This window comes from Lycorma delicatula, chromosome 4 (assembly GCF_047948215.1).
Source record: "Lycorma delicatula isolate Av1 chromosome 4, ASM4794821v1, whole genome shotgun sequence".
Taxonomy (NCBI): domain Eukaryota; kingdom Metazoa; phylum Arthropoda; class Insecta; order Hemiptera; family Fulgoridae; genus Lycorma; species Lycorma delicatula.
In genome coordinates, this window is record NC_134458.1 from 27,416,104 (window position 1) to 27,444,023 (window position 27,920).

General features: G+C 30.5%; 1 protein-coding gene across 6 annotated transcripts in view; it reads right to left on the reverse strand.

The window, feature by feature from the left end:
- Positions 1 to 27,920, reverse strand: part of Naus (cortactin binding protein N-terminal like nausicaa) — a 112,583-nt gene that overhangs the window by 21,319 nt on the left and 63,344 nt on the right. For 3 of the 6 annotated variants that reach the window (XR_012756052.1, XR_012756053.1, XM_075362576.1), the window contains exon 10: positions 23,624 to 24,098. Coding sequence is in view for 2 of the 6 variants with exons in the window: in XM_075362576.1 (XP_075218691.1) it covers positions 23,624 to 24,098 (475 nt within the window). In the remaining 4 variants the exon portion in view is untranslated. The remainder of the gene's footprint in view (positions 1 to 23,623; positions 24,099 to 27,920) is intronic. The other 3 variants (XR_012756054.1, XR_012756055.1, XM_075362578.1) reach the window with 1 other exon arrangement.

Below are 27,920 nucleotides of genomic sequence, written 5' to 3' on the forward strand. Positions count from 1 at the left end.
CCTTAAAATAAATTAAAATGGAATTAATTTGATCATATATTAATAAAACTGTCAAGAAAAAATATGATTCTTAGAAAATTAATGTAAAACATTATGCTAAAAACACATAATTAAATACGTTATGTTCTACTGCCTGACAACCACGAAAAAACCAATTAAACATACAACACAACTACAAATAAACATACACAGGAAAAAACAACAGAGGAAAGCAGGAAAAATATTTTAAATTAAAAAAAAAACTTTTTTTTAAATAAAATCTTATTACAAAATTAACTGGTAAATATTAATGACAATTACAAAACAATAATATAAATTAAGTATTAAACAGCACAGTACTGAGACAGACAGTAAATTTAAACAAAATACACATACGTGTATACATAATGCAAAAAACCTATGTTGTAAATAAATTTATTATAATACATCTGTGTTTCAATATTTAAATAAATAATAATATAAATACATTAACCAATATCACAGTACATTACAGAATGTTAAAATACTGATGTAAAGAAAAGATATTCCAAGACCATACTAGTAACATATTTAATACTTTACAATCCATTATATATACACAATTGTACATAAATTTATTATCATACTCTACAAAAAAATAAAAAATTGCTATATATTTCATGATATTGCTGATGAATACAACTTGGAGATTCATAAGTATTGTTTTCTTTTAACTTAAAACTTTACTAAGAAATTAAATTTATAACCAATATGGTAACGAGAAAATCATTCTATTTATACATCCAAAATTGAATAATGTGACAACTTTCATTTAGCATTTTCATCACTGAAGGCTTGTACAGATTCCTTTTTAGCAGAAAATACAAAACATTTCAGCAGCATATATAAAATCTAACTTTTTTATACTTTTAATCTAAAATCACTTTTTATAAGCAACTTAAAACCGGAACAAAGAAAACATATCAAACACTTACTTAATTGATATGATTTTAAATATTCTGTTAAAGCTCCATCAAACAATTAGCATCATATGTTTTAAGAAAGGATGATTTTCATTCTGTTGGTTTATTTACAAAAAAAGGAAATTCCAGACTGCATTGAAGCTATTTTAACATTTTCAGGTTTCCTTTCTATATAAAAATGTAAATAAGAAATTCAGGTTTATTTACATTATATCAGCGTACTAACGCAAAAGTTTTTTATTTATAAATTAATAAATTTAAAGGCTTTTCTCCTTGCTTAATATTGTGAATGAAATTCTAGGTGTACATATATTGCAAGTCACTTGCTAGTTAATATTTTCCAAAAAAAATCTAGACACTTCATGAACAGCAGATGACACAAAAATGAAATTACATTACCAGTACGTGCTTTTACAGAACACCAAATCTAATGGTATAAGTAAAGTTCTTGTTTTTTGTTTTTTTTACACACCGAATGCAACATTTTTCACTAAAGACATTTTTAAAATAAAACATGAACAACAAAACTCCAATAGAATACTGCAGTGTACAAGAATTACACAAATAGAAAAATATTTATCTAGACTTCTGTTTCAACTAAAAGCGAATGCTTAAACCAGAAAAGCAGGTTGGTTTCAATAATAAGGAACAGAACTTTCACTTTCATAATAAAAATTATGAAAATGTATTTATAAATATTACAATTTTAGTACAAATCAATTTAAATTTAGCTTTGTAATTCCCTGCAGATAAAAATTGGAAAAAATTATTAAGTAAAATATTTAGAAGAGTACAGCATTTTCCAAAACCAGTAAGACCATTTTTATTGCTCAGTAAAATGCCATAGAATAGCACTTTCTGTTTTAAGTGTATCATAATCATCATGTTCAAAGTGAAAATTTAATGAAAATATATAGTAAAAAATACAATTAGATTCATGCATGTACAATAAGAGTTACAGCTACAAAATATTTTATTTCACCTCTGTTCAAACAGGTTTCTGAAAAAAATAAAATCAAATACTTTTTCTGCAGCTGTAGTAAAAGCAGGTGTTAGAAACCCTCACACCTGCTTTACTTCTTTTGTTTTAACATTACTAAGACATTTATTAATATGTTATAAGAATTAGGTTCTTTTCCACTCATTACACAACTTTTACTTGCATTTAAAACTTTCTTGTTATGCTGGAAAAGTTCTACAATAATATGTATGCAAAGTGAGCAGTAAGGTCATAATGTAGTAACAAGTGCCCTCACACCTGTTTTATCAATTTTTGTTTTAACATTACTAAGGCGTCCTTGTTAATACTATTCAAGTGCCAGATTTTTTCCACCCACTACAAATATAATATAAGGAACATAACATCCACATCAGTTACTTTCAGACAAATTATATGCCAATGCCACTGCCAGAATTCTTTGTTGAAGAGTTTTTTCTAATCCACACCTGTTGTAAATGTTCTAATCCATATAATATTTCAGTACCTTCACTACTGCAATTTGCATTGACTTACCAGTGTCATAAAATGAAATCAGACAGTCCTGATTTTCTGATGTAAACTAAACTCACTAAAAAGAAAACTAAATACTTCTGCAAGGATGATTATCATTGTATCATATCAACTTTTCAAAATTGAACTGAAAAGGTTACTGACTGCTCACAAAATCAGAAGAAAGAGAATGTCACATATCTGTAGATCAGATAATTGGAACAAGTGTAATAAATTTATTGTTTTAGCTACAATTCTTATTATGCATGAAGAATCCATATGAATCAAGCAGTACACAAAGTTCAACTCAATGAACTTAAATTTCAGAATGTATTTGCTTCTCTGTTGTTCTTTTTGAATGGTACAGGTACTCTTCAAATTCAAAACCTAAAGAAAAGATTAATATACTTACAAAAAAAGACTCTTAGTTTTGAATAAGATTAATAAATCCCGGTCTTTTTTTGACTATAAAGAACATTCAAACCTCTGATAGACAATTTTAACATCAGATAAGCAGTACAAAATGAAAAAAATTCTTGAATAACAAGCAAAGACATATCTACAAACAGCTTTTTATGTTATTTGCAGAACCTAATTTTCATAGAGAGCAGGGAGCCTCCTAATAGGCATTCAATTTACTCTTGATACCAAACTTTCATTGAAACAGGTTCTGTTAAACATACAAAATCACCAGGATGCCCACGCATCCCTGAGGCAGTTGTGGAACAACTCAGAGAAAGAAATACTCAAAGTCTGAAGAAATCAACTCCACATGCATAATGTGAGACTGGCATTACATAAACAACTGTTTGGTGTATATTACATAAACGACTGCACTTGAAGCCATACAAACTCATTGTGGTTGAACACATTACAGATGAAGACAAAGTTACTCGGCTGCAATTTTGTGTGGAAATGATGGATAGAACTGCAGACAATGTAATTTTTAGTGATGAGACAATGTTTCAAATCAGCGGCAAGGTCAGCACCAATAACTGCCAATAACCCTCATGAAACTTTGCAGCACATTCGTGATAGCCTTAAGGTCAATGTTTTTCATGTCCTAAGCAAACAAAGACAATACAGCCCATTCTTCTTCCAGGAGGCAACCATAAATGATATTGTTTATCTGGACATGCTTCAAAATTTTAATTCCTCAGTTAAACGATGATGACCCAGATGGACTCCATTACTATCAGTAAGACGGGGCACCACCTCATTACTGCCTAGAAGTTTGAGATTTTCTTGATACTTGATTCCAAGGTCAAAAAATCAGTTGTGAAGATCCAATTGCATGGCCATCTCACGCCTCAGATTTAACCCCGCTAGATTTTTTCTTGGGGTTTCATTAGAGATCAGGTTTATGGGCCTTTTGTGCCTGTTGTTCTTGTTAAGCTAAGACTTTGAATTAATGCTGCAGTTGCAGAGGTAATGCCCGACCTGCTGGCTACAGTCTGGAATGAAACAGACTTCAGGTGGGGTGCATGTCGCATTACAAATGGAAGCCATATCAAACCAAAGTGAATGTCGGGTGACAAACTTGATGCGTTTTTCTATGAAATGAGACCTCAACCGAATCTGTAAGTTATATCAATAAATTTTTATGTTTTATATATTTATGAAGTCCTTTTTGAATCACCAAGTACAGTGTTACCTTTGAACACTGCAGATATGTGTAGGTAAGCCAATAAAAACAAATATTAATAGGACTAAGTGATTTTACTTTTCCTAAACTTAAATTCATGGAAAGTAAAAAAGTCTACAAAAGCTTTATTGGAGTAAAAATATTAAAGGTTTTTAACAATGCTCATAATATTCAATTTAAATTTAAAAAAAAAATCACTAACATACTTGTTATCATGGTTCTCTCAGATTTTAAAATTCTTTAATAAAAAAAATTCTCAAAAATAAAATTGCTGTAGAAACACTGGGTGACAATTGAGCTCTATTGCCAACAAAATAGAATATGTTTCTAGAAAACTTTTGATAGTTGTTTGACGTTATTTTGTAAAGAATTTTGTGTACCTACAAGAATGTGCATCTAATATATATTTTTCTAATGGGCAATCTCAGCTGCATGGAAAACCTTTTGGATCAAATTTTTGGAATATTCAGTATTTTAGAAATTGATAAGTTCTAAAATACAAATAATTTTAGCATCATGAATACTTTTTTCTACTGTATTAAATACCCCAAAAAACAAGAGATATCCTTTATTACTTTATTTAAGCCAATAAAGTATTTTTAGTACTGTCTTATTCATTCATTATTACAAATAAAAAACAACTTCACGCATTGGTAAGTTTTCTTAAAACCTGGCTTACAGCAACTGTAACAAGGAAAACCCTCTTCCACTTCAATAGTGTTTGGAGTTACACTCTATTAAACATTTGTTAACTCTATTTCAGTTATTATTTTGTACCATTTTTGAATTTAAGAAGTATAATTTATGCAGGAAGAAATTACTAATAATATGCATCGCACCGGTACATCAACTAATTGAAACCTTGAACTTAATCAGATCGTAATAAACTACATTAAACTTTCTGTTATTTAGTTACTGATTAAACCAAAATCGATGTTTATATATTTCAACAGAAAATTCTCATTGATTATGTTTTAATTGATACATGCTTTTATAAATTTAAATATAAAAATTTCATTCACATTAAGATTTAAGAAAAATTTTTTCTTAGGACATACTGCTGTTCTCTTAAATAACAATTACAACAAATTTTAAATAAACGTAAATATCATAAATAATAGATAATATTTCTGCTACCACATTAAAAAGAAATATAAAATAAATATACTACTGACTACTGATTAAATTGAACGCAATCAATCAGTTTTTCAGAAATGATGTTCAAAATATCATTATAATTTTCCTTTTATCAGAATCCATTAAAAAAAAAAACAAAAAAAACCAGCAAACGTTGTATTAATATTCTTTCACCCTTACAAAAAAATTACAATATGACAAACAAGACTAAAGTGCTACACTATATTTAGCTAATTTTTACTATATTTTCTTGGAAAATTTTCTTTACTATAAATAAAACACATTTTATTACACAAAAATTTCTTGTTAGATAAGTACTGTGTATTTGGTAAACACAAATCATACTTTGGAAAAAGTAATTAAAATAAAAATACATGCTCTCCATAAATCTGACTACAACTAATAAACGCAAACAAAACACAATAAATTTGACAGTGCCTTAACTAGTAACAGCTTACAAGCAAAGCGACAGCAAACAATAAAATACATTTATCACATTAAATATTAATAAGCATAAAATAATTAGATTACAATAATGACAATGAACAGTCAGAATTTTACAATCTAGGGTGCCTCACCAGTCCATAAATGAAACAAAACTATATAAATAATAATTAGTCATTAAAATTTAGCATATGACACAAACTTCTTTCTTTCAAAATAATGTAAATTTTATAAAACAAAAGCCTGTGCACTCAATGTAAATAAAATAAAAAATTTAATTCAATTACTAATATTTTTGAATGAATGCTTGTAGACACATATGCAGAGAGAAAGTAGAAACTGAAAAGAGAAATAAAACCGTGAAGTTGAAATCAGATATGTAGAATTTTGGATAATGTATAAATGTATTTTTTTAAAAAAAAGAAGGTTAAGAAAAGGATAACTTAAAAACATAAATAATTCATGTAACTCGCACAAAATATCAGATTTTTAAAAATATAAAGGATGTATATTATTAGACATATTGATTTATATATATATATATATATCTATATACACTAGAAGACCCGGCAATGCTTTGCTATTGCTAGATTTGAGTATATATATATATATATATAGATTAAATGAACACAACTGAAAGTTTGATAAAACATTAATAAAATGAACATTACAGAACTTCACAAAATTTAACCTTCCCTTTTCGCCTTTCTCCCCTTCCTTTTGTGTTTCCTTTTTACCATATTCCCTTATCCATTTTTTCTTTCCCTTATTTCCCTTTTCCCCTTTAATTTCCTTTTCCCGTTTACTCCCTTTTTCTTTTTTCCATTTTCCCATTCTTCCCTTTTACTTTTTCAACTTTTCCCTATTTCCCTTTTCCAATTTTTCTCTTTCTCTCTTTTTCCCCATGCATAAATCGGTCCAGTAGTTTTTTTAGTTTATAGCAGACCCACGTATCGGAAACACTGAAATGGAATCGTAAAATATTTAGTATAGCGTGTGTTGCTTTCATGTTCAACAGATAGCGCTGTTTTACAAAAAAAAGCATGTTTTTACCTCTCACAGGTGTGTCATCTTAGGTATATAAAAACATGCGCATATTCGAATGCAACATTGTGTCAAAATTTCAAAGCAATCGGTGAAAAACTTTTGGAGATTTAAGATTTTGAACAAACGAACATTTACATTTTTATTTATAAATATATACTCAAAGAAAAACAAATTTTTTCACATTTAAATATTCATGTTTTATACTTTTATGTACAATAACAATCTCACTTGGACAAAGAAAAATGTGTGAAGTATGTTTTTGTGGTTATTTTTTTAGTTAAAAACCATTATTTTTTATTATTTCACAAAAAATTTTCACATCTTTGGGTTTAAATATCTAGCGATCACTTATGTCTTAACCACAATGAGGACAGCTCATAAAAATTCATGGCATCATTTTACAAAATGCTTATATATTACTTTTTTAAACATGTTGTCCTGTGTGTTGAATTAAAATTAGTATTTATAAACCACCAGATGCACATATATAAAGCAAGATTGATCTTATCTTCAATCTAATAAGGGCTTTTCAAATCCTTTAGATTCATCATCAGTTATTAAAAATAATACAATTAATTGAAATACCTCATCAATCATGTCAACCATGATTAAAATTATTAGTTGGATATTAAAATTCTATTACAGGCCTACCAATTTGAACAGATTATCCTGCTCAAAATTTACCTGGTGGTTTATTAAATTAAAATTTTTATATTTATTAATATAATATTTCTCTAAATGCTCCAGTTTGTTTTTAACGTTACAAATTTCTAATATTTTAAGATAATTTTATGTCCATTTGAAATCAAGCGACCTGCTATATTTGAAAAACTTTTATTTTTATTTTTAAATGCTCTTAGATGTTCCAAGAATTTTGCTTTAAATGATCTATCAGTTTTATCCATAAATGGCATCACAGTCTGTGCATTTAATTTTATATATACCACTTAAGTTAAATTTGTCAAAATTAATAATTAGTGTTATAATAAAATATTTTTTTTGAAAATTTTTTACTGGTTTATATGCAATTGTATATTTTCTTTATTATAAACATTCACTATTTTATTTGTGTTTTTGTTTATATAATTGTATAAAATACATTTTCTATCATAATTTTTAGAACCATTCACTGGAATAAGGGTAGTGTTTTTGTTATTATATTTCTTCTTTAAATATCCCCTGAAAAGTTGTAAAATTCCTAACTTGTTTATTAATGTTTTTACAATTTTTAAATAGTTATTCATAGGGTCTTTCATTTCCCTGAATCCATTTTCTTTAATGTAATTATTAATTTTGTTAATAAAAGTTTCTATATATATTTTTAATGGAGTATTATTTTTATCCGACTTTATAATTATGGCATTAAATTTTAGTAACCTTTGTTTCAATTTAATTATATTTTTTATTTTAATGAAATCACGGTTTTTATTCAATTGTTTATGTTTCTTGTTCAATGGTTGATGAGGTATCTCAATGCTAATGTTAATTGTATTTTTTATAATTGATGATGAATCTAAAGGATTTGAAAAGGCCTTATTAGATTGAAGATTGAAGGTAAGATCAATCTTGCTTTACATGTGTGGTGGTTTATAAATACTAAATATACATATATATATATATATATATATATATATATGTATATATATATATATACATATATATATATATATATCTCAAACAAATTAACCACCAAACACAATATCAGTAGGCATTGAAATTGGGTTGTTCATGTTTTATGGTTGTTAGGGTTAATGTTTTCTAAATTTTTAAGTTTTTATTTCTTTTCTGTTTTTGTTTTTTGATGTAAGTATAGAATTATGTACTGAATGATGATGTGGGATCACATGAAAGTTGTTAATATTTGGTATTAGGTATTTTAGGTTTTTCTGTTTGTTGAATAATTTGTTCTTGTTTGAGGTTAATTGGCACAGTGGTCAGTATGTTGATGAATTATTAGAATTTTGAGAAAGTTTTATATATATATAATATATAAATTTACTTAGATGCTAATTTGTTATCAGCTAAGTTACATTTACTTTCTAAATATATTTTAAGTGTTGGCCAACTAGCATAAACACATTGAGATGGAATAATAGACTGTGTATAAAATAGCCCCCGCTCTGAAAAATTCACATGTAAACAATAAAAATATCATTATAACAGTTAATGAATGAATATCTATACTGATATAAAGGTTTTGGGAAGAGAAAATAATTTCTAATAAAGTGCTAATAATGTTATTTTTGAATATAAGGCAAGAATCTTTCAGGAAAAATAATGCTTTGTGATTATATCTTTTTTAAATGAATAATCATTAAGGGTCCATGTTCCATGACTGAGATGATATGAAATATAAATGACATGCAGTCTGTTAACAGAAAACTGTTCTCTTCAATACAGCATTTTCAAAAACTATACAAAATATGGTGATATATTTGGGCAAAACAGAATTTTTAATTAACAGATTTAATAAAAATAAATACAAATAAATTAATTGAAATTTAAACAATTAAATTTAAATTAATCAATTAAAGACTTTTATAATATTAAGTAATTTTAAAAATTAGTACCTTTATGCAAAAAACTGAGTAGGGGAGAATGGAAGAACTGTGCGCATCATTACAACAAAATTTCTAACAGCCATAGATGTCTCCAGTTGGTGCTGAAACCTAGTGGTAGACAAATAAACTACACCACCACACCGGCTTCCCACCAAACATACTGTTGTGACCATTAGTGCTTTATTATTGTTATTTGTGTATATTGTTGTTATGTGACTTACTTGGAAAATTAGAAGGTATGCCTTCCACAATGTTTTTATTCACTTTAGCTATTCATATTTATAATGCATAACTCTTTATTAACATCTACATGTATAATAATTTAGATATTAGCCAATAATTTTGACAGGGTAGAGCAATACATTCCTTTGTACATGATTGGGTAACTGTGCATTGTAGTGCACATGATTCAGCGCTAAGTACTGAGTAATACAACTCTTATTCACTTGAAACCCTGTATAAAGCACTTCATGACATTCATGAGAACCATAAAAATTAGAGAAGTGGAGAGAAGTTATGGAATTCTGGAGTCAACTCTGTGAAAGCAACTGTTATTAAACAAACCCTATGTAGAACCACTTGGGTAATAGAGCTCTGTTTTCAGTGAAAACTGAATTAGAGCTTAAAGATTATATTTAAAATTTTTGTAACTTATTTTATGGATTAACACCTAAAGAGTTGAGACGCCTAGTTTTTAAGTAGAGAGGTAAAACAAATTAAAAATAGTTTTAACAAGGAACTATGTTTAGCTGGCAAGGACTGGCTGTACTGCTTCTTAGACACCCAGAGATTAAGCTGCAACAGCCTGAGGGCACAAGCATCAATAGGATAGTAACCTTTAAAAAAGAAGAGGTGGGGCTTTTTTTTTATCAAAACATTGAAGAGATTTTTAAAAGGCATCCTTTCTCCCCTCACAAAATATACAACCAGTACAAGACTGGCATCAGTCCTGTTCAAAAGAAATGTCCAAACGTTTATGGACCAAAAGGGGCTAAGAAAGTAGGAGCCGCTTCAGCGAAAAGAAGTAGGAATATTATGGCCTTGTTTACTGTTAATGCAGTGGGAAGCATTACCTCTGATGGTCTATCCTCACAAAAGGATGTCAACTCAGTTGCAAAGGAATGGTCCAGTTGGAGCTGTCTCTACTTGCTCATCAAATGGATGGAGCAATAAGGAAATTTTTTTAGGGATTGGCTCATTTTAAAATGCATGCTCACCCTACTGAAAGTGATCCTGTCCTACTTATTTTTGATAATCACAGCAGCCATGTCTCCCTTGACATTTATAACTTCTGCAGGGCAAACTTCATCCACATGGTTTCTTTCCCTCCCCATACTTCCCATCGGCCACAGCCTTTATTTTATAGATTTAACATTTTTTAGTCCCTTAAATAACACCTTGTACCATGAGTATGATTGCCATTTGACAACAACAGGCCATCAAAAAATAACTGAATACTATATAGCTGAGCTGTTAAATAAAGCTTTTATGAAGAGAGCAACAAGGAAAAACGCTATTTCCGGGTTTAATGCAGCTGGAATCTTTCCTTTTGATTCAAATAAGTTCTAAGAAAATGAGTTTGTCTCAGTAAGCATACCAAATGATCAAGAAATCATTGCGACTAGCTGTGAAACTCCACAGAATGGTAAAAATCTAATGGAACTAACATAAATTTCTAATGAAGATGGTTTGGATAATTCATCCTCGTGTGATGTTTCCAAAAGTGGAGGGCTCATACTCCAGAATATCATCTATGACAACCCTAAGCTGTCTACCTCAAAGGACAACTCTTTCCTAGACTTTAGCCACATGCCAGTAAAGATGAAGCCTATGCCCATTGAAAAAAAAAAAAAAAAAACAGATTCGTTGTGAGAACAACTTACCTCTACACCAATAAAAGTAAAACTACAAGAAACCGAAAGAAAAAGAAATGTGTTCAAGCAAGAAAAAAGAATGAGAGATTAGAAAAGCTGCACAACTATTAAATTTAGAAGGAGAAAATAAATCTAAGATTTCAAAAGGCAAGAGACCTACGGCTAAAAAATACGGGGAAAAATCAGAGAAAATCATTGTGGAGGACACAAATTTTGATGAGTCTGAGGTTGATATTAAATTTTTATGTAAAGATCATGATATAGACATTGACATGACCGATATTGTAGACCCAAATACAGTTGAGAAGACTTCAGCAGAACATATTCTGTATGTAATCATGTAGCGAAAGAAGGGAAATTGTGGTACCAATGTGTATATTGATCTTCCTGGAGTCATGCTGTATGCACTGAATGGGACTCTCCAGAGAATTACATTTGTGATTTTTGTAAAACTAGCCAAATTTGTTAAATTAAAATAATAACAATGTATCAATATATTTTATGGTGACTGTAAAATATTATTAAACCTGTATATGTATAATTATAACTACATGTAACTTTGTAGAAATAAAACATCAGTTTAAAAGAGTAGCATCTCCTCATTTACCCAGAATTGTACTTTCTGCACACGGTTACCCGAGGGTCGGGAAACCATGTGCAAATACATACTTGTAAATTTGTGATTATGTAAAAATAACAACTACTATGATTGAAATGATTTTTTACCCTAAGAAACTAAACTAAATAAGGAAAGGTTTGATAGGTTTAGTATTAGTTTTTATATGAAGATTTTGGTGTTATTATATATTTTTCTTAGGTGCGCACAGTTCCCCCACTTTCCCCTACCTCAAAAAAGATGTTTTTCAAGGTAAAATAAGAATGAATCATTAAGGTGAAGAATATTTGTTAAAATTTTATTTCTTAGATAAGCTCACTAATTTTGATAGAAAATATTATTAAACAAAAAGTAGCAGTATTCATTATAAAATGTTTGACAAAATCACACACACGCATGCACACAAATAATTCTGAAGTTTATTAGTATAAAAAAAAAATGTAAATATTTCAGTGTAATTGGAATTCATTCTACCATGTAATGTGATGTACAAAGGTGCTGATATGTTACAATATTACAAATGATGTTACAGATTTAATTAATTTGTAAAATTTCTTCAGCATAAATAATAATTTTTTTTAAAAATTTAAACAAAACAGTTTCTAACACTGACTTAAGAAATAAGTATCTAATGATATAATACTGAAATTATTATGGTAAATATACATTATAATATTTGGTATAATTTCACCAGTTTAGAGTGAACTGAAATTCTATAAACAAAAATCAGTAGTAATAGAAAGCGATTAGTAAAATACTTTGATGTACTATCTGTCAAAATTAATAGAAGTTTTATTACTTATGAACTAATGAAAACCTCTTTTTAAATAATACAAAAACAACACATAATCAAAGGAAAATCTGAAAGTACAAAAAAAAAAAATGGATAAGATAAAATAATAAAAATTATTAATCTTATGTAATGAGAACCTCGCGGTTCTCATGCAGGGCAAGTCTATTGTGGAAGTGCAGAATAAGTCAGACAAGACTATGAAAATAATCGGACAATGGCTGGTCTCTAATGCATTAGAACTATCAATAGATAAATCCTAAATACAATAACATTCACCGGCAGAAGACACTTGGACCCATTGAATATTAAAATAAACGGCAGTACTATACAAGGAGTGACATCATTGAAATACTTAGGTGTAATATTACAAAAAAACTGCAAATTTACGGAACTCATAGACAGGGTTTGCGAAAGAGCTGAAGGTACGATTAAACGACTGAATCTGATAATGTCCACGCAAAGAGCACCGAAAATGTCTAAACGTAAGCTGATGGCCACCTCTGTGGCATCCTCTCTAATGTACGCAGCACCAGTCTGGTGGCCAGCGTTAAACATACAAAGAAATAGAAACAAATTAATAAAGGTGCATAGAAGGGTGCTTCTGGGGGTGGTCTCAGCGTATCGTACGGTCTCGTACGATGCGCTGTGCATGGTGGCAGGAGTACTCCCCATAGACTTGACCGCGAGGAAACACGCGGAGAGGGCGAACGGGGGATGAACAAGGGACTAAAAACACGATCTCATGAAAGACTGGCAAGACAGGTGGATGGAGGCGGGAGTAGCACGCTGGACGAAGGGCCTCATCCCGGACATAAAGTCTTGGATTGAAAGGAAACACGGCGAAGTGGACTTTTTCATCGCACAGTTCCTCACAGGACACGGTAATTTCAATCATTACCTACACAAGGTGGGAAGAAGAGTAGATTCTAACTGTATGTACTGTGAGGAATGTGACGATGTTGAACACACGTTTTTTGAGTGTAACAAATGGGCAAACTATAGAATTACAGATAATATACAGGGAATGAGTCCCTTCAACACAGTAAAATATATGTTGGAGAATGAAAACAATTGGAGAGAAATATGCGATCTTATAAGGAAGATTATAATACAAAAAAATGAGGACGAGCGGCGCTTGGGGTTTTAGTGTTAGGGATGGGTGGACAGCCTCAACAGGGAGAGTTGGCATGCCGAGGTGTGCCGGTCTCGAAGAACCGTTGGGGACTCCAAAGGGCTGAGATGTAGGTGATGTAAAAGACCCGGCACCAAACTGCGACACTTAAGGTATAGTGTGGTGTCAGAAAAAGGGCAACATTGTCTCAAAAGATCGGAACCGGTAAGCCGACCTGCCATGCCGGTATATAGTTGGTAGGCAGGGAGGCTTATTAGAGTCTTAAGACACTAATGAGCAGACAAAAAAAAAATTTTGTTTTTTGGAAAGAATTTTATTTATTCGTCTACATTAGTGTTATCCCCTTCAAAATAGTCCCCATTAGATATTATACACTTATGCCAGTGCTTTATCCAATCTCCAAAACACTTCTCGAACTCGAACTTTAGAACAGTGTTTAGCTCTTTCAGCTATTTGCTTTTAATCTCATCTATGCTTGTAAAACAATGGCCCTTTAAGGTTCTCTTTATTTTTGGTAATAGAAAAAAGTCACACGGGGCCATGTCTGGTGACTATGGTGGCTGAAGTATCATTACAGTGGTTTTTGGGTAAAAATTGATGAACAAGCAATGAAGTGTGAGCAGGCGCATTATCGTGGTGCAAAAGCCATGAATTGTTTCGCCACACATCCGGACATTTTTTTGGATTGCTTCATGCAAACAGCATTGAACTTGCAAGTAATACTCCTTATTGATCGTTTGACCTTAAGGCAAGAACTCATGATGCACTATGCCGTAAAAATCGAAGAACACAGTGAGCATAATCTTCACATTCAACCATACTTGTAGCTTCTTTCAGTCTTAGTGATTCAGAATGCCTCCAATGGGACGATTGAGCCTTTGTTTCGACATCACATCTATAAACCATGTTTCATCATCTGTTATGACACGTTCGGTAGTTCTGCATCGTTATTGACTTCATTTAGCGACTCCTGAGCAATTTCCATTCGCCACTTCCATTTCTACGCAATTTCCATTGTTTTTGTTCGAAATTCAACAATTTTGGAACAAATTTCGCTGTCACACATCTCATACCCAAAACATCTGAAAAAAATTTCATGGCATGAGCCAATTGATATCCCAAAATCATCAGCGACTTCTCTGATTGTGATTTGGCGATCATTCATAATCATTATTTTCACTTTTTCCATGTTTTCATCGGTTGTTGATGTGCTGAGGCATCCAGGGCACTCAACATCTTCATGACCTTCTTGGTAATGTTTATACCACTCATAGCAGACAGACTCACCAAAAGCAATATTTAACATTTTTAAAACATTGCTATACTTTACTCCATTCTTATAGCAAAATTTAATACAAATTCTCTGATCCATTATTTATACAAATAAAAAATCGTAGAACGTACCAAAACACGTGTGTTTTCCTTTTGACAGCTGACAATAGACTAAACACACAATATGGCTAAAAATGTACAAATACTTTTCAGACATGTTTACCAATACAAAAATGAAAAAATCCCAAGAATCGGACTAATACAACCTGCTAAATTTCAATATTCTCGTTACCTTTTGAACACACCTCATACATGACTATTTTTAACCACATGACTAATTATCCACAATGTACTCAGTTTATACTTTTTGTTGAAAATAACTGCCCCTATGAACAATAATATGTCGTATTGAACATAATTCAAAGGTCACTCATCCCGATGTATTGTGCAATTAAAATAACAAATATTTATCTTTTCCCCATTCCCTTAACTTGTTTTTTTTACCAAGAGGTCTTCAAAATTCTCCCTCACTCTACCAAATGAATAATCCCCATCACTTAGATATTGTCTTCAAGTTCAAGTTATCACTTGAGTTATGTATAAATCTAATTCATGATTCAGTGGTTTAATATGTAATTTTTATTTTAAATCGCCCTTATTTATTTTTATATTTTTTCAATATTTTAAATTCAAAAAATTAAATTGAGATTTTCATGTAGATTTCTTTTATAACCTATATTTTTATTTTCATAATTTAGATTCTTAAATTATTTAAAACAAAGATTTACCTAAAAATAGTACACTTTTATACAAATTTATGATACGTATAATTTTTTAAAATAAAATATGTGATCAAGTGAATAAAAAGTAGTATTCATTAAAATTATTTTTTTTAAGCTTTTGTACGAGTAAATATATTGTATAAATTATTAGGCCTAGTAAGAGCCAGAGATTTTTCAGATACCTAGTTATTACTTAACTCTATAATGTGTTTATTACTTTTATTATTTTTTACTATTTATTAGTGTGATTATTTTTTAACAAACTGACCATAAACTGTGATTATCTATCATTAAAAACTTGCAAAAATTTTTTTTTCAGTTTATACTGAACATGTAATATAATTATATAATACAAAAGAAACATATTTATTTATATTATTTATATAATGTGTTATATATGAGATGCCATAATGATACTGCATCTTTGATTAGTGTTTATATAAAAAAAATTATTACTTCAAAATTAATGAAAAACATAACACAAAGCTAACTAAAAATTTATGTAACCTTTTAAACAAAAATAATTTTGTAAAAAAAAATAATATTAGAAAACTGAAGAGACATGTTCGTAATAAACAAAAAAAAACACAGTTTAATTGGCCAGAAGTTTCAAATCAGCCATTTATAGTCAGAATACCTTATTATAAAATTGTAGATACGAAAAAAAAACATTCTTTATAATCCTGCTCCAGCCAAGTTCATTTTGGTCAAAATTATGGTAGTAAGAGAACAGCATATAATGGCATGTCAAAAACTAAGGATCTGGTTCATGTAAGAGGTAATCAGTATAACACGACGAGTGAAAGAGTTAAGACTGTGACAACTAAAAAATAGTAGTAACTTATAGGGTATTTCTGAGTGTGGCTGAGAGAGCAGCTTATTTACCAGTTAGTTGCAGCTGTGGCTGTGGTTAGTTTATGGGAAAATTTATCCTGAATTAGGAGAAATAAACTTAACTACAAAAGCTCATGATATGAAAGTTTAATTGTTATCAGCCGCCAATATTTGTTCAGAAAACAATGAAATATATTGTAAAGTTCTTATCTCAAGAAAGGAGAATTTTCTCAGTTTTCTTACAATCCTAGCTATCAGACTGGGATAACAAAGGATATCAGTAATCACTGATCAACTGTATGTAAAACTTGATTTTCTGATAAATTGGATCGTAAAAAAAATCACAAGATTGAATTTGCTTCCCTCTACATAAGCAGAAATAGACAACACCAAAACTTTATGGCAGAGGTGCTTTTGTTTGTAAACAAAAACAAGGGCTTTAGACTGCACACATCTGAAAATCTTAAAACCATAATTATTTAAAGACATGTACATTAACTGAAAGGGTTATTCAAGTATAAACATAAAAGTTACTTGTGATTCCGATGATAAATTTACAAGCATCAGCACTGAGTGACCAGGCGATGTCCTTGACACAAGAATCTGTAGAGGAGAAACCTTCTAAGAAATACTAATACTACACATTATACTACTATTTCATGAGATGATGGATAAGCATGTTTGCTTGGTGACTCAGGCAATGGAATTTCACCCCAGTTAATTACTCTCTTTAAAGCACCCTGCAACAGGGTAGAAAGGCATTTCAATTTAATATAATCGGAAAAGATCATCATCAAATTATGTTACCGACAACTAAAAGCACACTTTAAAGTTTTTAGAAATTATGTTAGTTTACCTTAATAGAATAAGGTATCAAAAGAAGTTGTTTGTCGTACTGTTCTGTACAATGTTTTAAAGGAGTTAAATTAAATATTAGAAAATAAGGATAATGAAGTATTAAATAAGTTGAAGGTGATCCAAATAAAAAGGAAACTGGTGACCACTAGAATGAAAAGTTAGCAACCAAAATCCAAAATGAATAAAAGCATAAAGAAATTTTATAAATCAATTGAAAATCCCAATAAAAATCACAAGATGAATAAATAAAAAAATTTTTTTTTATATCTGTAAAATAAAAAAAGCAATAATAAAATGTTGTTTATTTCATTACTTTAACATGTATTATATGAGAGTATACAAGTAAGATTGTTCTTACACACACACACACACACACACACACACACACAATCACTTACAGCCACATACAAGCATATTCTAGATTTATTATATCTCTTATTTTTTTTTACTTTATTTTTGACTAGTTATTTTATGAAGAAGAATTATGGGAAGAAGAATATTTTTTTCCAACTATTCCAAAAATATAAATTAGTCACACACCAATTTGAGTGGAGTTATTACAAAGAATTTCGTTAATGGTTCAAATTCTTTCTTTTTCTCATTCCAAGGGAAGAGGTTTAATGACAGGGTCTGCACCATGTTTGCAAATGCTTAAAATTTTGCAAATGACAGTACTATACCTAACTAATACTACAGTTTTCCCGAATACATTTATTACTACTCTATTAGTAATATTAATACTGCAGAAGCTTTATATAACAATAAATTAGAGTCAAAAAGTAAAATTTAAAATAAATGAAAACATTTACATGGATATGACACTTACAAAAGAAACTCTAAACAGATTCATACTGAATTAAAACATAAGCATTATTGTCCTAGAATCTTTTATGTGAATTATGGCTATAAAAGAAAACATTGATGAAAATGTAACAAAAGGCCAATCAAAATAAGGAATATTTTATTGCTTATGGAGTTTTAGAAAAACAATTTATGAAATTTTTTCTTGAAATCACGAGATGAGTCAATTTGTCTAGATACTGTAGTCCACATAGTATAAGTTTAAACAGTTCAGCAAAGTTTTCCATCTCTATATTACTCACAAACTAACACACCAAAGAGTGAACATCAGCAAAATGTTAATAACTTTATCATCTATGACATTGTGCAAAGTGCTGATGCTCAATTTTTATAAATAAAAAAGCAGATTAAAATTTGAACTTAATTCTAAATTTCTTTTGCAGATTGCAACTCTTATAATATTATATCTCTTACACATGATGACTTTGGCACTAAATATTTTATTGTACATAAAGAAAAATGTAATTGTCAGAGACTGATTTGAGTGTTATTTTCTGCCCTCCCTGACATTGCCACAAACATTCGTAGTTGATGTGTTTTAGAGTACCTCCATTCTCAAAACTACTTTTAGCAATGGCTAAAATTTAAAGTTCAGGAGATAACTAATGAACAAATATAAACATCAATCTGATGTAATATTATTAAACATTGTTAAAATAAAGAATCAGAAGGATTAGTTTCAAGAAACTGTATAACGTTTCATTTGAAGTTTTAACATACATCATAAGAAGTTTTAATAAGTTTCATAAAAAGGAGGTACAAAGCAGAAGAGGCCATGACAGTAGGGATGGGGAATGGAAGGAGCTTAACATCACTATTCGACAATCCCAACTCAGGAAGACCGAGTGCTAAAAGCAGTTTTAAGAATGGAGGTACTCTGAAACACATCAAAAACAAATGTTAGAGTGACAATGCTAGATAGGAAGGGCAGAAAATAATACTCAAATCAATTATAATATTCCTAGCGGTAGTAAGCTTAAAATTACACAAAATCAAAAGCCTCTCAACAATTAATTAAGCTGCTACAAGGGCTGTTCAAAATGTAATGATGATAGTGATCCTGAGGGAAAATGTGTTGCGAAGGATGGTAATACTACATACCGACATGTAGCCCATTCTTTTAGCCATCTAAAACGATCTTTCAAGTCAATCGGTGCAGTGAGTGGACAGATGTGACGATTCACATAACATGTGTTAGATATTTGCCTACCATGTCCAGCATGGATAAAAAAGTAATGCTGTAATGAGAAATTTTTAGTCAAACTCGGAAAAACCGAAAAGACACATATGAATTATTAACTACAGTGTATGGCGAAGATGTTATGAACCAGGTGACCTTCTACAAGGAGTATAAAGCGTTTGAGGATGGTAGAGAGAGCATCGCTGATGAGTCATGTGAGGGGTGTCCTTCAACGTCTCGCACAGAGGTTGTTAAGAATACAGGTGCCTCTATTGTCCAAGAGGAACAATGAATTACCGTTAGGAAGCTCACCACATGTCTAGACATTTCAGTTGGTAGCGCATTTTTGATATTGTAGAATAATTTGCCATGCGACACGTGTCTTGCAGATGGGTGCTGCGCCTGCTTACACCGGAGCAAATGCAACATCGTGTCTCCATATACTCAAGACCTGTTATTGCGGTTTGGTGGAAAAGCAAACGAAGAAGTGAATCGAATCATAATCGTAGCTGGATCTTGGATGTATCACTACAATCCAGAATTGAAACAATAACGTTCTCAATGGAAAAGGGCACAGTCACTACCTCCGGAAAAAGCAAAGATGATTCATAGTGCTGGTAAGGTTATGATGATAATCTTCTTTGACTTCAAGGGTTTTTTGTACCAACATGCTGTCCCTAAAGGCCAGACAATCATGGCAGATTACTATAAATCGGATTTGATCACGATGTTGTGCCATTTTAAAAAAACAGTCACACAACAACATTAACGCAATTTTACTGCATCATGACAATGGCATCACTCTCACTGCAGTTGATTTCTTGAACACTTGTGGCATTGCAACTGTACCTCACCCACCATACAGTCTAGATTTGGCCCCTTGCGACTTCTGGCTGTTCCCAGAAGTCACATTTCCGCTCAGAGGGCGGAAATTCAAGACCAATCACAAGGTCATCAAAGCTGTGGAGGTCGAGGTCATCAAAGCTCGAGAAAGATGGTCTGGCATTCATGTTTAAAAAGTAGCAGGAATGGTGGAAAAATTTATTAGAACTGAGGGGAGTTACTTAGTAAAAGAGCATTTTTATCATTACTTTTTGAACAGCCTCCATATAACAGAGATTGTAAGAACTAAACATCACAGGAATATTTCACTATATTGTTTATAAGTGATTGATAAATGACAAATTATGTTCTAAAACTCAGAATACTAGCAACTAACAATGTCTAGCCCAGTCGATACAATTTTACTACAACTACAAATGAAGAAGGTAAAAACTAACAAATTTACAAAAAGATACTCTTGTGAGATTTTATCAAAGTAAATTAATTTGTTTTAAATGAGTAATTCTCATAATTCTTACAAGAATTATAAGTAAAAAAAAGTACATAATGTTAAAATCATTTATATTTTATACCTGTTTTTTTAAACGTTAAAAAAAATTACAAAAGTTTTTAGGCATGTACTTGACTTGTGTTCATCACTCTTTGCTAACATGACAAAGAAGTACTGCAGGAAACAACAGAACTTCACCTCAGTTCATGATAATCTTGATGGTGTTAGTATATAGATTACATTAAATCAGAGCTCTTCACTTAACTTTGCAAACTGAGCATTGCTGTTATAGTTACTTCTGTAAAATAGGTCTTATTGCCAACATACATTATTCTATCAGTTATAACAGTTTTTAACTGAAAAACAGTTTGCATTTCACATGAGTATCTTGTAGCAAAATTTTCAACTGAACAATGGCTATAATTCATTCTCCATTAACAAAGTACATTGAAAAAGAAGAATTTATCAGTTAACATATAATTATAGAGCGTGCATATTTATAATAAAAAAGTAGGCACTGCTAACAAAATTTGTAACAGAATTCATAATAGAATTTTTTTCAACATTATAATTTGAATTGGCAGGAATATCATCAGGAAATTTCAACAAAACTATTATTTGTTTTAGCTGAAAATGTCATTGATTTTGACAATAAAAATTCATGCAGTACAAGATACCAATTACTTTTTCAATAATAGGCAAATAAATTCCTATTTCATAAACTGTACTAAATTTAGAACAATTACCTAATTAATTACATTTAGTACAATTACCTAAAATTACAAGATAAGAAAAAATCAAAGGAAAATAATTTTTTTGTTTCTGTTTCTTTCACTTAAACATCCAGCTTTACATACTAACATTCAGTTTTCTGATATTGATAGTTCAATTATATAATTGAGTTTTTGATATATAATTATATCAATAATTATATATATATATATATATATATATAACGATGCCTACAGCAATATAAAATAAAATTACAAAAAAAACTGGAAACGTAATTTTTTTTACAGTGAAAATGAACATACACATTAGAGACTATTCAATACACACACATTCGCATTTGTGCACAAACACAATTCCATTCCCAAAGACATTCAAAGTGTAATGGAACTACACAGCGGTAAGAGAAGGCAGATACTGTCTTGCCTAACATACCAAAATAAATTTGACTTGCGTAGCTTACTCTAGCTGGCATTTGTAAGATTAAATAATTACACTTTTTACTAGTATTTCTGTTACACTGAGACTTCCATGACAATGTATGTTTTTTAAGTCAATAAAGGTTGTTTTGGAGTAAACGCCTAAAATGATTTATAAACAAGTAGTAAACTAATATTTACATGACTATGGACCAAGAGAAAGAAAATAACAGAAAGATAAGCAACAACAACCTCCTTTTATAGATTTAAAATCAGTTTTAGTTCATAAAAATTTCAAGATTAAAGTGAAATAAAATGCATGCCATGAATGTGAATTTGAAATCAATAAAGAAATTTTTTATCACTGGTGTCACAAAGTCAACACAGAGTTAGAATAAAAATATATTAACAGGAGTTACACTGAATTTACTTATAAATTATGTGTTGTTTATTCTGAACTAAGCCATTATTCAAAAATAAATACTTTTTCAAATAAGAAGAAAATGCTAATGATGATTAATCATAATTTTGAAACAGTTTCACAGTTTTACATCATCAATCTATTTGTTCAAAAATAGTCATTCTTTTAATACCTATGTGAACTTTGTAAAATTATTTAAGCAATATCAAACAACCAACTGATTATAACCAGTAAATACACAATTCTGATGAAACAATTTATCAAATAAAAAGTTGATATAGTTCAGATCACTTAAGAAAAATTATTTAACTTATACAAAAAAACAGACTGATGATGAAAAAATGTCAAACTGGTAAGTAATAAATTACTACCATTAATATTGTATTTATACAATAATAAATACATAAAAAAAGTATTATTTGGATATGACAGTGGAACTGTTTAATGTTTGGTATATATATAAAAAATATATATAAACCACCAGAACAAGTAAATAAGTTAAGTTAAACTTACCATATTAATTCCAAGAATAAATTTTAGCAGGATCCTGCATCTTCAGTTGTTATTAAATTGTATAATTATATTAAAACATATTTGATAGAATTTAACAATCGATGATGCTAAAATCAATTCTTGGAATTAATATGGTAAGTTTAACTTATCTATTTACTGTGTTTTTGGTGGTTTATATTTCATTTATTATTAAACTTTATTAGCACAGTGATCAATATGTGATGAAAAAAAAAAAAAAAAAAATATATATATATATATATATATATATATATGCACGCGTGCACACACACACACACACACACACACACACACACACACACACACACCTTCATTTTAGTTTTTTCTCAATTCTCAATTTTTTTTATAAAATCTGATAAAATAAAAAAAAGTTTTTACAAAACCTATGCTACATACATCATATACACTACACACACTGAAATTTAATTTTTTTTTTTTTAAATCATTTTAAAGAAATATTGTCCGGAGAAGTAAGGTTTAATCTTAATTTAATCAATAAACTTAATAACTTAGAAAGCTGATTTAAAATTTTCACTCTAATTTTTCCAAATCAACTAAAATAGTAATTTAAAATTAAATATCAGGAAATAAATATATTTAAACATAATTTAAAAGAAAAAGTATACAATATAAATGTCAGTGAATAATAAAAACTGATCGATACAATACAAGGACTGATAACCACCCTAGAATGAGTGCTAAGAGGCAAAGTGTGATGGAGTACCTGTGGTCAACAAGTGCTGGAACGTGTCTAGATCGTTTTCTGGTTCATGCAACCGTGCAACAGCACATCCAGGTTCAGAATCACCCACCTGTACATCTCTCCTGCTTCCTTCCTCTTCCTCATTCCCAGAAGCAGATCCTACTTTTCCGGCCTCCTTTGAAACATTTATTCCAAACTTAAGGCCTTGTGTTGTAGCTGCTGCTGCTGCAGGCTTCTGTTCATTTTGATCCGATGCAATCCCACCATGTTCAGTTCTACGTCCAAGTATCGCCTCTTTCTTTGGAGGAACAACTGGTTTGTTTGGAGGTACCGGAGGAGGGACGCCTCTTCCCACCCCTGTCTGCTTTTTGGTTCCATCAGCCGTGCCTGGATTCACAACTGTGCCAGACTGAACATGAAACATCACCTTACCACCCTGACCAGGATAATGCTTCACTGCTGGTCCAGCCACTCTAGGTACAGTTCTCTTTTCAGTCTAAACACAAAATAAAAAATAATTAAAAGAAATTAATATTGATTAAACTGGGCACGTCATGAATAATAGTTGTTCTTTCCATTTTAATAAGTACAAAACCAATAAGCATGTCAGAGATAAAGTAATAAGTATTGTCAGTATACAAGGGTTGTCTGAAAAATTTTGAGCTTCAACATGAAGATGGCAGCACTCGTCAACAAAAGTTACAGAATGTATTCGCGCATGCGTTGAAAGGTACCCACTAAAGTTTGAGCCATTTTGGATGCCCAGCTGTTGTTTGATAACACTGATAAACATAATTTTTGTTTCCTAACATGCGATACAAGATTTCATTCTGTTTTTTGATGGTGAAAACAAATATGAACTCAGAATCATTCTACAACCCACTATTTTTTAAAAATCGTTTAATTTTAATTAAAGGATTTTTTAATTATTCAACGTACAGTTAGCATTTTAAGCTCCTATATTGTATTTTGTTAGTTCATTTTTTATTGTCTAACGTTATTAACATAATTTGTAAGCTACAAATAAACAATAATAGAAAAAGAATTAAATCATACCATAGTCATGTATTATGACATCATACCTTATACTGAACAGTGGGCCTTCATGGAAAAGATTAATCATGTCTGTACAGGTAAAAACATGTAGCTGAAAACAAAGCTGTGTTGTTTGTATTAAGCACTGGATTTAGGAATGAATTAATTTTGTTCAGTCTTATTGCTGTTGTAAGTTTGTTAACAGTGCAGTGTCATAATGCCTTGAAATTGTGGAAATGGTGTGAATGCCTTTTGTTATGCATGTGGTAATTTTACCGTAAAATCAAATAGAAAAACAATTACATCTTTAATTAAAAGAAGCATATCATTTGTACTTTCAGTGTAAAATTGGTGATCAGGATTGGTAAAACGTGGGCTCCTCATATAGTATGCACTAATTGTTCTGTATATTTAAGAGGATGGCTGAAAGGTACACAGAAGGCTTTGCCATTTGGTGTACCTATAGTTTGGCTTGAACCAAAGGATCATGTTACTTTTGTTTAACAAGTATCTCTGGAATTTCTAAAAAAAATCTTAACATACTGTAAAATATCTTTCATTGCAATCTGCAATCAGACCTGTACCTCACAGTGAAATTATTTCAGTTCCTGAGCCACCTGTGAATGTATGTTTCAAAAGCAGTAATGAAGAATCTGGCAGTACTGAAGAAGACAACAATGTTTTGATTTTGAATTATCTTCCAATAAGCCACATCTTATATCACAAGGTGAATTAAATGACTTGGTTAGGGATTTAAATTTATCAAAAAATCAAGCTGAATTGTTAGGATCAAGACTGGATGGTTGGAATTTACTTAAAACAAAATACAAAAATTTTGGGCTTTCGAAGCTGTCAAAAAGAACTTTCTCAGTACTTTACTGATGAAAATAATTTGGTTTATTGCAGAAATATTGATGAGCTTATGTTGCACTTCGGATAAGTTCATAAACCTGAGGACTGGCGCTTTTTCATAGATTCATCCAAGTGTAGTTTAAAAGTGGTTCTTCTACACAACAGCAATAAATATCCTTCAATACCAGTCGCTTACGGTATTAATTTGAGTCATACAATGTGATGAAAGATGTTCTTGGAAAAATAAATTATAAAAAACATAGCTGTAACATATGTGGTTATTTGAAAGTTATAGCTATTTTGTTAGGCATGCAGTTGGGCTATACTAAGTATATGTGTTTTCTTTGCGAATGAGACAGCCGAGTTAGGGATAAACATTATGTTACCAAAGAGTGGAAGAAACGAGACAACTTAACTCCAAATGGGAAAAATATTATTCATGAACCCTTAGTTGAACCCAAAAATATATTTTTATCCCTTTCCATATCTAGCTAGGACTAATGAAAAATTTTGTAAAACCAATGAAGAAGGATAGTCCCGGATTTTTGTACGTCAGGCAGAAATTTCCGTGTGCAAGTGAACGAAAAATTAGAGAAGGAATATTTGTTGGTCCTCAAATAAGAGAGTTGATCAAAGATGATGTATTTAACTCAATGTTAAATAATATAGAAAGTGCAGCTTGGGTTTCATTTAAAGACATCTGCAAAACTTTTTTTTTCTCGGTAAACAAAAATCCAACAACTACCATGATATTGTTAATCAACTTCTTACTTCATACAGAGCATGTCTTTGAAAATACATTTCCTCCACTCACATCTGAATTTTTTCCCAGACAACCTCAGAGACATGACAAACATGGTGAATGTTTCCACCAAGATGGAAAGCCGTTATAAAGGGAAATGGAATACTAACTTGCTAGCCGATTAATGTTGGATATTAATTCAGGATGTGCCTGAGGCTATTAATAAAAGAAAATCATCAGCGAAATCATTGTAACACAGGTATGGCCTATATTTTCCTTTAATTTTTTTTTAAGTATAATTTATTTAAAATAAGGGTGATAGAAAAATTGTATTTACAGATCTCTAATGTAAAAAAAATGCAAAAAAACCAATTGAAGAAATGATATCACACTAAGTGAAACATTGAAAAAAATTTTTTGTGTATCAGTGTAATCATTTGAGTAAGTCGTTGTGAGTGTTTTTGTGAAAATGTAAAAAATAGAATGCCATACCATGATTAAATATTTACATTTGAAAGGCAATACGCCTACACAAATTAAAACTGAGTTGGACACTGTTTACAGGGACTCTGTCCCATCATTTTCCAACATGAAAAGATGGGCAGCTGAATTTAAATATGGTTGTACCAGCTAGGTTCATGATGAGCGTTAAGGATGGCCAAAGTCTGCAACCACCACCGATATCATTGAATAAGTTCACCAAATGGTACTGGATGACCAACAAATTAAGGTTAGAGAGATAGCAGAGGCTATGGGTGTAATGAAAAAACGCATTTGTCATACATTAACTGAAGAATTGGAAATGCTTAAGCTATCCGCATGTTGGGTGCCACATTTGCTCACTTTGGACCAAAAACGCATTTGAATGAACATTTCCAAGGCCCTGCTGGAGTAGTTTAAGCAAAACAAGTCAGATTTTCTGCATCGATTCATAACTGTAGATGAAACATGGATCCACCACTACACTCCTGAGATGAAACAACAATCAAAACAGTGGACTGCAAAGGGTGAACTTGCTCCGAAAAAGGCAAAGATGGTTCCATCATTTGGGAAGATGATGGCAACTGTTTTTTTTGGAATAGTAACAGAATTTTGTTTATTGATTATTTTCAAAAAGGTAAAACAATAATGGGACAGTATTACGCATCATTGCAAAAAACGACCACATTTGAAGAAGCGCTTTTCCATCAGGACAATGTGCCTGCTCATACCTCTGATGGTCACCATGGCTAAAATTCACAAATTGCACTTAGAATTGGTTGACCACTCACCGTATTCACCATATCTAGCCCCAAGCAACTTTTTCTTGTTTCCTAACCTTAAAGTTTCGCTTGGAGGAAATAGATTTTCATCGGACAAGGAGGTTATCACATACATTAACACCTATTTTGCGGAGAAAGACACCAGCTACTATTTGGAAGGGTTAAAAAAGTGAGCTGGAAAAAGCTATCGACTTGAAAGGAGATTTTGTTGGAAAATAAAACAATATTTGACAGAAAAAATATGTCTTTCTATGTTAGGCTCAAAACTTTTCAGACAACCCTCGTAATTCAGTAATCCTACTAAAAGATTATTTTATTTTAAAAATCTAATTAGTCACGATACATATTTCAAAGCTAGATGCTTCATTATTGATTGACAAGCAAGTTTAAATTTAATAGATAGATAACAATTACAAAATATCATGTT